The 14,110-nt window shown below is 39.8% G+C and overlaps 1 protein-coding gene across 1 annotated transcript in view; it reads right to left on the bottom strand.

The window, feature by feature from the left end:
• Nucleotides 1-5,398: 5,398 nt before the first annotated feature.
• Nucleotides 5,399-14,110, bottom strand: part of CCDC85A (coiled-coil domain containing 85A) — a 271,422-nt gene continuing 262,710 nt past the window's right edge. The window contains exons 7-8 of the mRNA XM_006881023.1: nucleotides 13,598-13,717; nucleotides 5,399-5,488 (exon numbers count right to left, since the gene is read on the bottom strand). Coding sequence (XP_006881085.1) covers nucleotides 5,399-5,488; nucleotides 13,598-13,717 — 210 coding nt within the window. The remainder of the gene's footprint in view (nucleotides 5,489-13,597; nucleotides 13,718-14,110) is intronic.

Raw genomic sequence — 14,110 nt, 5'->3', positions numbered from 1 at the left:
TTCTAACAGTTCTTCCCCTCATCTGTTCCAGTGCAGTGTTCATATCTATCCACCTCTTCCCCATTCCCTCTCCAACCCCCTCACCCATGTCTGCTTGCCCTATTTCAGAACAGTGGTGCTATGCAGTATTTATCCCTTTGTGATTGAGATATTTCACTTGGGGGTTTTTTTGGGGGGGTGTAGGGTGTTAATCACAGGATTGAACAATTTGATGGGTGAGTAGGGTAAAGGAAATGGGAAGGATCTTTTGTGAAAAACAATGTATTCAAACATTGTAAATAAATCAGGGTAATATAAAAAATAACAATAATAACAATAACAAACAAACAAATTCAGCTGGCACAGACCAAGGTCATGTTTTGGCCCTTGTTGACTTGTTTTCAGTTTCATCGGATTAAATTTGAACTTGCTCATGATTAATGGTTAGTCTGTTCCACCAGGCAGCTCTTAACCTTGTTTTAATTGCTGATATTGAACTTCTCACATGTCTCTGTCAGATGTAGTCAATTCAATTCCTGTGCAGTCCCTCAGGCGAGCTTCAGACGTGTGGTTGCCACTTAAGTCTTTTAAAACATTTTATTTCAATTTATATATAATTTCTTCCAATACTGTTGCTGAGGCAAAATCTACTCAAAGATGACTGCCCAGCAGGTTTTCTTTTTTTTAAAATTAATTTTAATGAAAGTTTACAAAGACTTAGGATTTCCAATAATCATTCATTGTTGCACTTTTCTCCCTGCCCACCTCTTCCCCCCTTAATTCACTCTTCTCCTTGAAAAGAAAAAGAAAAACTCTTTTATTGTTAAGCAATCCCTCCCAAGTCCACTATACTGCACAGCCTTCATTCTGGACCGCTGTCATGACAATAATATCCAATCCTATATCCCTTTTAAACAGTTCTCTCCCTCATCTGTTACAGTGCAGTGTACATCATTCCTCTTTTTCTCTGTCTTCCCTCAAACCCCATTTTACAACAGTGGCACCATGCAGTATTTGTCCTTTTTTTGTGACTGAGATATTTCACTCACCATAAAGTCCTCCAGGGTCATCCATTTTGCATAATATTTCATGAGATCCTTACTTTTCAATGCTTCATAGTATTCCACTGTGTGAATATACCACAACTCTATTCATTCGTTTGTTAATGGGCACTTGGGTTGTTTCTAACTCTTTGCTATTGCGAACAAAGCGACAATAAACATGGGTGTGCATTTATCTGCTTGGGTGGCAGTTCTGATTTCTTTAGGGTAAATTCTCAGTAGTGGAATTGCTGGGTCAAGTGGTATTTCTATTTGCAACTTTTTGAGAAAGCGCCATACCGCCTTCCACAGTGGTTGCACCATTTTACACTCCCACCAACGGTGAATAAGGGTTCCAGTTTCTCCACAACCTCGCCAGCATTTGTTGTTTGCTGTTCTGCTAAATTTTGCTATTCTTACTGGGGTGAGATGATACCTCATAGTTGTTTTGATTTGCATCTGTCTTAGAGCTAGGGATTTTGAACATTTCTTCAAGTGTTTGTTGACCATCTGAATGTCTTCTTTGGTGAAGTGTCTGTTCATATCCTGTGCCCATTTTGCAACTGGGTTATTTACCTTTATCTTGTGTGGTGCCAGCAGGTTTTCAGAGGCTGTAAATTTCACAGGAGATTGCCCATTCTTCTCCTGCAGAGCAGCTGGTGGATTCGAACAACCTGCCTTTGGGTTGGCAGTTCAACTCCTTACCGCTTAGGCACCAGAATTCTCCTGTTAACTGAAACAGAATGGAGAAATTGTTATCCCCTTAGAAGTCAATATATGAATTCCTCATAGAGGTGTTCTACCTTTCTTGGGAATTTACCTTGATAAATTCAGCTTGCAGCAGAGATTCTAGTATTCAGTGAAGAAATCCGTTTGGCCCTGAGGTAGCAGCAACAGGAATGACTGTCGTGGAGTTTAAATTCTGAGAACGAGTGGCAGGTCATGAGGAGGGTTTAGAAGTCCTCAGATCATGAACTTGGATGTTTGAAGCCTTCATACCTAGAGCTTACAGACAATGGAAGTCCCCATTGACATTTAGAATACTACGGATCCACGAATCTTTTGACAGTATGCAAAAATCAGGGATAGGACCAAACGAATTTATATAGTAGTGATGGTGATTCATTAACGATTCCCCCAAATTAAGCAATGGTCAAGACAGGAAACATTTTACAAGATATTACATAAATTGGTTTCTATTTTCCACAATGCGTGGGGCATGAATGAGAAAGTTAAAAGGCATTCATTTAAAAAGCTGACAGAAATATTTTGGCAGGATCGGTCTCAGGGTTAAGCAGGTCACCTAGAAAACAAGGCCACGTACTGTGGTTGCTCAATGTACTGAGATGTCACAAAGATTTAGGTACTGAGCTGCTCAGGCACGAATTCTCGAAGTCACAGACAGGACTGGTATCCCATACGCCCTCTGGCTCACCACATTTCCCAGGAGTCTGCTCACCTCTCTGCTCTGGTTCCTCGTAGGTCTATGTGACTTGGCCTCCTGAAGGCCACTCATGGGGCCGCTCCCAGGCCTGTTGAAGAGTGCTGTCCACATATTACACCATTAAAGTTACTTAGCATGTAGGACTAACACACACTAAGTGTAGAAAGCTACATTACAAGGTCTTATTAGTGTTTGCCACAAAAAGTATGTGTTCTGTGTGAGCCAGTGTGTGTTTTCTTACTGGTTGTTTTTTTCTTTTTTTTTTTTTATCTCTTCAGTCCTTATCTTCTCCCAATAATGTAAGCTGTTTCTGCCTCTTCCTCTTTCTCCTCCCCCTCTCCTCCTCCTCCTCCTCCTCCTCCTCTTCTTCTTCTTGTGTGTTGTTGAATCAGACCCAACTGGCACAGGAGGAGACTGCCCCTCCTTCTCCAGCGGAGCATCTAGTGGATTTGAACCAGGCACCGTTGGGATTACAGCAAAGCTTCTTGCCACTAGGCCACCAGAGTTCCCTAACGAAAACCTAGTGGCTGAGTTTTCTAATTCTTTGGCATGCATCTGTTAGTATATGATATGAGCCATAAGTTAACAGTAACAGTACAATTAACATTTCATTCTATATTAATTGAAAGAACCACCGAAAATGTCCAACTCAGAATTCATTTGAAAGGTTCTCAAACAGCACGCTAAAATGTACACTTACTTTGTTGGCAAGATTTTGAAGCTCTGTCTGACATACTGAGGGCATGTTGCCAGGTGGGACCAGTCCTTGGAGAAATACATCACGTTTGGGAGGGTAGACTGTCCGCACAAGAAAGTAAGAGCCTGGATGAGCTGGATACAGTGTGACTGGGGTACTGGGGGTGGGTGTAAGTATCAATGAAACAGTCTCAGGAGGGGGCAGGGTTCACAGCTATTGTGCAAAGAGTCCCTGTAAGTCACAGGCATCAAGGTGACTCCATGGCACATAACAACAACATCAAGAACACACATTTTAAAATACATCTTTGTTTTTATATTTAAAATAACGAATCACTTGTATTGTTGTCACTATTCCCATCACAAGGATCATCCAGGGACTGAGAAATTTTACTTCATTAACGAAAACATCTTAAAGAAGGAAAGAAAACTCCACTGTGAGATTAAATAATTTATTACCATTGCTAAGATGAACACATATACTTGATACTCAGTTTTTATGCAGAACTTTAAAAAAATAGTTTTAATACAGTATCAAAATTTACACAAGTATTTTTGTCAAAAGACCAGAGTCCTTTGTATTAGCTTCTGCAGGTTCCACTGCAGAGACACACACTTGATTTCAATGTCTTTCAGAGGATAGGAATACAACAATTTAAGCATGACTCTCTTCTGCAAGAGAAAGTGTAAATATAGCAAGCAATTTTCTTTTACAGACTAATAACATTTAAAAAATATATATGTAACAGTTTAAAAGAAAGCTGGCTTCAACAGCAACCCAGTGACGACAGAAAGATAATTCTATAGCATATGAATTAATAAATAGTTTCCAAGAACAAGGGGCTGGCTCTTCACAGCAACTTCTAAAGCAGAACAAAATGCCTTCTCATTCCTCCAACAATGATAAGCAACGTGTTTTGGAATAAGCACATTTTAAAAAACAACAACGGGGCTTATTAGGCTATGAATAAAATCTGAATAAATGAGAAGAAATCTGAAAACCTGGGAATTGTTGCATTCCTACTTGAATAATCTTAAACTACAGTAAAAACTCAACAGCATTTTGCCACAAGTCCCTTGCACATTCATACAAGAAACTATCATTGCATTTGGATAAGCACAAAATACCTATCATAGCATTGCCAATACACACAGTCTAGTATTATATGTGTATATATAGATATACCAAAAAAATAAGAAATTGTCTAAGCGAAGCTAGCACACCTCTTTTTTTATTTTCAAACCTCAAGCAATCTGAAGAAGCACTTTTTAGCTTCAATAACAAAGGACATGCGTCAGTTTTATGAAACGTTAGCTGCTGTAGCAAAGAAAGCCTTTTTTTTGTTTGTTTTAATAAATGCAGTGCAGTATTTTAAAGTTTACTTAAAGTTTACTAAATATAATAGCATGTCTAGAAACTATATTGTAGAAACTGACATCTCACAGCTGGAAACATTTTAGAAAAATGTTTGTCTATTTGTAAATGGAAATTGTTAATATTAACATCGATGGATGTACTTAACGGTTCTGACATGTCCTCAAGATGTGTTCCTAAATGCATGTTCATCAAAATGAAAAGGAAACGAAAGAGAATTCTTTCGATCAATTTAAACGAATGGCACTCTCTAAGAACTCGACAGAGTCTTGCTATGCCTTCTAGCTGGTAAGGAGAATTTCTGTAGTTTTGTTAGAACCGCAAAAGTCAAAACAATACAAAACCCCAGGATCCCAATCTTATCCCGCATACAAATTAAAAATGCATCAAGAAGTGCTATATAACTGCCTGAAACAAAAGCCAGGTGTGTCCAACTGAAACTTTGGAGACTGGGAAATATTCCTTCTTAGCAATACAACATGGCAGAAAACCCCCACCATTACTTGCCATGAATCAAACCTATCACAATTACTGAGGTACAACCAGACCCTCCCAACTGAGCGGACTGCCAGTTAGAGCTTCAGTCCGGAGAGTAGTCAGAGACATCTACGTTCAAATACACAGATTGGCAAGAAAAGGGTGTTTTTAAAAAAAATCTTAAGTTCAGAACGACTGTCATTGACACTGAAGTGAGGGATACGGACTACCAGCTGGAAGGGAGAAGTTGGTTAAAGAATTGTACAAGGGAAATATGTGCCATAATCACATCACGTTATTTCGGGAGTCTGTGGAAATCCACTCTTTCCTTGGTGCTGTTGTTGGTAATCTCTGGCAGTGATGGTTTCGTGTTCAAAGGCGTGCCTCTCACATCGGTCCTTTGTACTGGTTTCCTGACAAATGTTGCCTAATTCCAGGACATGAACCTGCAGCATCTCCAAGTTTCCTCCACACAACCTTAGGAAAAAAAGAATAAAAAAAATTTTTTTTTAAAAAAATAAGCATCTTAAGTGACCCCTTCCACAAAGAGACATGTAATTTAAAACAAACAAAAAAAATTTTTTCTTAAGGGAAAATTATGGAATGGAGTAAGAAGACAAGAGACCAAGTATCGACATGAATGCGTGCAAATACAAACACAATATAGTGTAATGCAAAGTGTCTGGATCACAAGTACTGCTAAGGACAGGGGACTATGGTAATACTGTATTGGCAGCCAGGGTCAAATTTAGTGAGTGCTGTGTCAACCTCCTCTAGTTAGTGGCTATTTCTGTTACGTATCATGATGTTGGAACCAGCTCAGAGTGGACCTTACAGCAGGTTTTCATACGCAGTAAATCACACGGGAGGAGACTGCCTATCTTTCTCCCATGGAAAAGCTGGTGGATTCGAACCGCATGCCTTAGGGTTGGCAACACAGCAGCTCTTTACGTAACCCTGAATCCATCAGAGCTCTGCTGCTTTAGTTGGCTCTGCTTTGAGGCCATCTCAACTCTGACTGCCTTGGGGAGGATCAAGAACCTGAGGATGTGCGTTTTGTTTTTTTTTTAAGAGCTCCAAAGGGGAATCTGGTGTCGGGGCAGGATTACAATCACCGATGGAGTTCATCCTGGTTGTTATATGTCTAAGATGAAGGAAAGCCCGGTGTTTAATAGAGAAAAAGGGAGGGGTTTTGATTTTGAGGTAAATGGAGGTTCTAGATGGGGAGCACTGGTGCCACTGGTTAATTCTCTAAAGGACTTTGGCTTTCCTTGAGAGAGAGAGAGAGAGAGAGAGAGAGAGAGAAAAAAAAAGGGCAGCTCACAGACATCACAAATCTTGGCCACCGAGATGGAAGACATCCAAATGCAGGGCTGTTGCTGTTGTAGATTCAAGAAGGGCAGAAAGAGATAAAAAAGGCTCATCCTAACAAACGGACCATTTTTAAGAGGCAACAACAATAGTTGTGATGAATACTATAAAGGCACAAATTAAACCACTAACCTTATCACTAAACTACCAACAAACTAATACTGATTGGAACACCCCCCCCATACAGACACAGAGACACACACACACACACCCCCAACACAGACACAGACACTCACACACATATCCACAACCCTTCTGGAGTGTTTCACTTAGAGAATATTCAGTTTGGTTAATTCCATTAAAAAAAAAACCCACAAAAAAAAACCATCAAAAAACCATGCTGCCATTACTCTAACATGAACACAACAAGTTGGCTCATCAATTTAGTTTGCGTTAGTTTTTAAAAAGAGGACATACCGAGGAAACGAAATGCTATTCTGAAAAAATATGGTAAGAATGCAGTGTTCTTATCCACCTGCATTTCTAAGCCAACAGAACTGCTGGTTTGAACACTTCAGTAGAGAGACTCGCCCAGGTAGGGAAGCTCTGGTGCACTTGAAGGGGTTGGTAACTCTGGTTCTTAAATATACAGTTCAAGTTGTACATAGGGAGTTAGAATGTCTCATTTCTTGGTTTGCTGAATACAAAGAGACAGGGACAATGAATGAGGAAGCCAAGTGGAATCTAAGGCTTCAGTGTCCAGGCTTTAAAAATACATACAATTGTATCTGCCCAGGATCCTTTGAGCGTGGTCTGGTCTACCAGCCCAGGATGAATTCAAAGGCCTCCCAAGGATCAGAGTCACAAAGCATAAAATGATTACAACTCAAAAGTACAACAGAGTGTTGTACTCTTCCAGTATTCAAATATTATACACAATGGACTTTCATCATCCAGGTGGGATGATGGGGTGAAAGCAAACTTTTACAAAAGACAGAATTCTGGAACAAAGGTGGCAGTGTAACTTGTTGATTTTTTTTAAAGGAGGGGGCGCACAAGAGATTGTCTCTGAGACTGTGGCGGAAGTGACTAAGTGGCTCAGCCAACTGGCAAAAGTCAAACAGCCAAACATAAATATAAAGTCATCACTGAAAAGCTACTAGAGATGGGTTTATTATCTCACAGGGGCAAGCACATCAGCTTCAGCAGCACAGTCTAGGAAGAGAATAAAAGTCTCTCATGCTTAGTAACCGACAGGAAGATGCTGTGGAGAACAGTCTTTTCATCTTACAAATGTCAACAATGTATCTCCCAGGAAGAACACTAGCATCCCTGTCAAAATGTGCATTCTCCTATGCTCCACATGAATCCTCTAGCTCCTCGCACCTCAGGAGATGTGCTGCGTCTATGAGAGCCCCCTGCTCCTCAAGCTGGAACCCACGCCTCCTAATCTTTGCTAGTTTCTCAGAACTTAGCCATCGATGAGACTACATCACAGTCTGCATTTTTCCCCCCTCAAAAAACAATTCACTGAGATGTTGACATCATTCATGTGGGTAAGAGTGATTGTATTGTAAATCAATACTTCTTTCTGTTGATTTCTGAGTCATCTGCAGAGTACTAAGGATGGTATCTTAATTGGCTGATACTTTCCCCTCAAATTCTGAGGGTCAAAGATGAAAGCGGACAGTTAGCAAAAGTGCTCTACAGAGCTTTTAAGGAGACACAAGCAAACTTTTGGCCTTGTGCAAACGTTATGCACGGAAAATACCAAACACAGCACTGAGTGGTGTTTTCTGCAGCATTCCTTGGGAAACACAGTCCAACAGAAAGATGCACATGCAACTTATCAAGAATCAAGCCAGTGTTCACATTTTTTTGGGGGTGGGGGGGGGAGAAAAGAGACATCTTCAAATCTACCTGACTTGGGAAATGAAAAAGAACTCATCCAAGAGGAGAGATTCATAAACTTTAAACTTCATTTTTTAAGGATAAGTAATTTGACTGAGTAACATATTTTTCTGGACCTGACCTTGGGGTTCCTATCCAAATTGCCTGGGGTCTTGGTTGGAACCACACCTCAGAATTAAAAAGGAGCTCCCCACAGACCTCAATGTCCCTCCTCCGGTTCCCATCCTCTGAAATCCACTCCTCATTCCACTGTCAACAGCTGAGCATAGCAGACACTCCCTAGGTATGTGGTTCGAGTTTTTAAATACTTTGGAGGGAAATATTCCAATAGAAAACTTGAAGGATGGGTTGAATAACTACAGAAGATGAATTGTTATACATTTGGGAAATTATGATATCTAGACTTGGTGAGGTTTTGGTGGGGTTTTTTTTGGGGGGGAGGAGGGGAGGAAGTAAACAAAAACAGAGATGCAAGGAAGAAAAACAAATTACTTGGAAAAGGTGGCAAAAAATAAATACATAAAGGCAGCAACAACACAGTAAGTGAAGGACTAAAACTCCGAGACCATAGCATGTATAATAAAATGCCCAAGAGATGTATTAGGTAGAATTTACTAGATTTCAAGGACACCTTGACGAGGTATCTAAGTTGAGTGTCTAAGAAGATCTGTCCTAACAGACATTAAGCTGAAGGGTATTTCCTGGCAATTTTGAAATCACAGGGGATGAAAAATATGACGATAAAAGCACAATATAAAGCCAATTAAAATCAATGCTTAATATAATCTGCCATGATTCCTTGCGTTTAATAAACGGTTTCCTCTACAATATTCCATTTAGCTCTTTAATAAGCTTCGCAAATCTCATTATTCTTGATTAAATGATGCATCCCATGTATATTACTCAAATAATTAAAATTTAGACAGGGTTCAATAATAAAATCCAAATCACATTAATGATTTCTTAGATGTGCATCATAAATATAACAAGCTGGCTGGTTGGTTTGTTTTTTTTTTTTGGTTTGTTTGTTTGGTTGGTTTTTTTGTCTCTATTGCTTCCGTCTTCATGGATAGACTTCTATCTGTCTAATTATTTATGTTTATATGCATTTATGTCACTTTACCATTTTAAAATTTGTATCAATCACCAAAAGATTGCGTGACACACAACACACATATCATGCAGGAAACACCAAGTAAATATTATCTCTCATACTGGCATCTTTTTTCCAAGTATATTGACAAATCTGGAAAAGGCTGTTTGTTATCATAGGTTTTTAAACAATCACCTTCCAGGAACATTTAAAAAAGCATGAAAGAGAAACCTTGCTATCAAAATGAATGCCATGCATGTTTAAGATGATTTGTTTAACATTTTGTAACTTTCATAGACTATTCTAGAATAGGATTGGCTGATCATCTACGGTTTAAATATTTGAAGACATGTAACTGTGTTAATAATAAGATGGCAAGAAAATATGCTAAAGAGAGAAACAAAAGGGAAAGGTGTTATTTTCATATACAATGTAGAAGTGTTGGGGTAGCGTTTCAAAAAAGTAGGTGTTCATAAAGCGGTGACTTGACTATGATGAGCTTCAACACAATAAATACACAATAAAGCACATAAAACTTACATTGCACATTTCTCTGACTATAGCTTTTTCTGTCTCACTAAGGTCATGGTCATACTCTTTACCCTGTTGACGATCTACAGTTTCCTCAACATCCAAGACCTGGATTTGTTGAAAAAAGAGAAGCAAATTTCACATGGGAAAAAATGTGTTAGTTGTGAATGAACCATCAAGGTGCTCGATGTTGTAAAACCTAACTTTATTTTTTGGTCCTTCTGTGTCTGCATATCAGAATGGATTTGTTACTTAACAAAATCTTTTTAACACGTCATTTTTGCTGAAACCTAGGAGGGTTAACTTAGTGCTGATTTTCAAATATCTATCTGTTCATATCCTAATCTCCAGGTAAAATCTATTTGTTCTCTGGTAACCGAGTGAAGGCTTTCATGCTTTGAATAATTAGATGCATTCAGTTAATTTGGTCATTAAGGCAATCCTGTCATGTCAACTATTTAGAGGCAGTCAAGAACTTTTTGCTTCATTGGAATGATAAGCAGTATCATTAATTATAAGCCAAATTGTCTAAATGATATGTAGACGTGGGTTACGGGAAAGATGGCTAAATTAGTTGATAGGGATGGGGCAAATGAGTCATAAGCCAGGACTACAACATGAGAAAGTGTGCTAGCATTACCACACCACACCTACCACACCTTGCCTGAGAATGGCATACAGAAACCACTCTTAAGGCAAAGCATTGGGATCTTTGTGACAAAAATATCTGGGCAATTCCTTTAAGTATTTTTCATTGGAAAAAAAAACCCAACCCCAAACGTTGGAGTATGACATTCATTTATGCACTTTTATGGGTCTCTTACTACTTCTCTGCATTGTCACTAAATGGGCTGAAAATAATATTCATCTAACACTACTATCTGTGAGATCTTCTTGTAACTTTCTAGAGTCCAGAACAGGACCAACGTTTCTGGCCAGGGTTGGTTATTTTTCTCTATAACCATCAATTCATCAATCAAGCCATTAATGCTGCAGAGAAAACCTCCTAAGAGCTTTTTCCCAATCACTCCTACAGAACCCACAATGAACAGCAACAACAGTTCCTCTACTTCGGTTCTCTTAACAGGATGGCCGATGCGGACGTTCACATATCTACACGTGTCACCTGAGAAGTTCCAACAAAGGACAGGTAAGCCAAAAACAAATGACTAGAGCGTGGGGCAAGACCGTCAGCTCAGATTCAGAGGCCTGCCCTGTAGCATTACCTTGACCTGAATCCTGTGACGAATACTTTTATTTATACACAACTTCCCTTTTAATTCAGCTCTCCTCGTCATTATTGCTATTCAGACTCTGCTGCTTTCAAGCGGGACATGGCAGTAGTAAATGAAACGCTCCCTAGTACTTACCTCAGATTAGAGTCTTTTACCTTCTTTACATGCTCAGAGGAAAATCACTGACTGTGCTCGGTGAATATTCATAGAGAACGTAAAGAGCTCCTCCAACGGGCTCATTTGCCTACAAATTTGATTTATAATGCACCTCTGAGAAGGCGACGTCAAATCAGTTAATTACTACTAAATGAAGTGAAGCTCCAATTAATATTTATCATGAATTTGAAAGCAGGGAAAATGTGGTGTTATTACAAGTGGGCTAACTGACCCCAGCCCTACCGCCTGAGCTGCTTCTACCAAAGAGTTGCGCAAACCCTGGAATTGTCTGCGGGATCCACGGGAAGTTGCGAACTGAGCCATTGTGCTGATTATTATTCCTTTTGGAAGACAACAATCTCAATCTCGTGATGCAAATCAGGTTAAGATTGGTGGCTGCCAGTCAGCACAAAACATACTTGAGTGGGCCATTTTCTTCTTTTGTTTTCACACGGGGATCCTCTTAAGATGCATCTTGCATCCAGAGCCTCCGGTCCTCCAATAAAGATGTTTCAGTGAGGCTCAGCCTCACCCCCTCTGCCAGCCAAGGAAACTCAAGGATTGTGATTCTCACCTAATATGTCAATCTCAAGAGGTGAAACTTCATGTGAAAAGTAAGAGGACAAGCGAAGAGGAAACCGAGGCATCTTGTCCATCCCTCCCTGTGAGGCCACGCTAAGGGGTGAATTAAGAAATCCGGGGAAGGCCTTGAGGCACCCCTTCTGCTGATGTGATTCAAACAGCACCTGCCCTGTAATAAGGCAGCAGATTGGAGTAACTTTCAAGCGGTTTGAAAAGTAGGTCAATGTGGTGCATTTGGATTATGTGGCAACTCGCTCATTCTCCACGAGTGGGGACTAAGCTCTGGCACATTTTCCATTTCTCCAAAGCTTTGTGGGGCCAGAACTTGATCTTGCCTAAATGCCACTGCAGAAGCGTGACATTCAGCAGTCCACACACCAGCACAGAGGCATTCCCCACGGTGCCGTGCCCTCCCCTAGAGCCCCTCACTGCTCATTTGAGAGCTATTCCAGCTGAGGGAGGGAAGGTCAGCTACTTGGCCACTGGCTGCTACTAACAAGGTTCTCGTTGCCTCCTCCCTAATCACTCTAGGTTTGAGAGAAGCAGCTCATTTCAATGCGCACTACAGCAAAACATAATCAGGGACGTGAGCCTTACGCTAAAATCAAGCCATCTCAGAAACCAAGCACATCTTTATAAGGCTCATCTATTAAAATGTTTGATGCATATCACAGGAAGAATCTACCTTCACTCGGATGGTAAGGAATTCTGAAGCCAAAACACTACTGAGACTCATGTGAAGAGGTTTACCTACAGTATGGCTCAGAAGAGACTGATCAAGGCTGTACGCTAGGAATTAACAGAGAAATTTCCTATTTGGGCACTCTTCCACACTTTGGGACTGATAAAATGTCAAGGAACTGTCAACATTTTAAAGATGATTTTTAAATAGCCTAGCTAGTTTCTCCTCTTAGGTAAATACCAATGTTGTCGTTGTTGTTGATTGCCTTCAAGTCGAACATGACTCATAGAGACCCTATGAACAAAAGGCCTGATGCCCCTCTACAACTACTGACATTTATCAAAATTCACAGAGTTTCTGGAGGAATGTTGTTTAGGAAGTGGATGCCACTCCCACTAATCATTATTTGTAGCTATGTTACCTATGATGTATTTGTTTTGAAACTACTTGCTGTTAAATCAAGTACATAAAGGCTAAATTTCAGTCAGTTTCTTTCAATCACTGCTGAATCTGATATATAAGTTTAAAAACTACTTTTATATAGAAAACCATACTTCACTAAAGAGCATTAACTAGGTTTTATGATCCAACTTCTACTTACGGGTAAGGGTTTTGTGTATTTCAAACTATGTTCTTTCAGTGAGTTATAGGAAATACAGTAATTCCATAGAGAGAGAAAAAAATATAGTCTTTTCTTATTATAGCCAACTCTTAAGCCCCTATATTTAAAGACAGCCATGCTACACACATTGCACATAAAATAGCTGTAACAATATCTTGCACATATGAATATACATGCACACCACACTTGGACGTCGATGCAGAGAGAGATGAATCACAGTACTCAAAACAAAAGGATGGCATTAGATATTCAACCGTGAGCGTTCAAAGTCCCACAACTGTATTAAAAAGGAAAACTTCAAAAAAAAAAAGTAAGGTAAAGAAGTTGCACCAGGAAACGTCAAACAAATAAAACAAACAAAAATCCATGATTCAAGCACAACCATGGGAACTACCAGACTATACAGTAAACAAGCCACAACACAACTGAAGGCCCAGAGAGAAGGTTGCACACGGACGGTTACCTTAAGAGAGTGGACCACGGGTTCAGGCTGCTGAGAAGGGGTGGTATGTCCACTGAAGCTAGCTGGCGAGCTGGCTGAACTGTTATTCCCATCAGCCCCTGATGACAACCTAAAAGAACCCTTAGTAGAAAACCAACAACAAAAGTTGTTTAGAAGCGACACAGACTGTCATTTAACAATTAAACTGCTGCGTGAAAATCAGTCATTCTGTGGAATTTTTTTCTCTCTGTCATTGTTATTCTAAAATGATCTGTCCTGAGATGCTATTGTTCTGCTAATTGGAATACACCTTGCTGTTCCTGTGACCAGAGAGGAAACTTAACCACAGGCCATCTCTATGCCTGCCATCTCTCATTTAACCAGAGAGCAATGCCCCCAAGGAATGACCATTAAGCACATTCTAAGAATGATTTTTTTTTAACTTAAAGATACTCAAGAGTAGAGAATTTATGAGTTACTCCACAGCTAAGTTAAAGGTGCTCACTCAGGAAGCCAAATGCCATATTCCATGTG

The sequence above is a fragment of the Elephantulus edwardii genome, unplaced genomic scaffold (assembly GCF_000299155.1).
Source record: "Elephantulus edwardii isolate Elephantulus edwardi_28Jun2011 unplaced genomic scaffold, EleEdw1.0 scaffold00011, whole genome shotgun sequence".
Lineage (NCBI taxonomy): Eukaryota > Metazoa > Chordata > Mammalia > Macroscelidea > Macroscelididae > Elephantulus > Elephantulus edwardii.
This window is presented reverse-complemented; position numbering and strand designations above follow the sequence as displayed.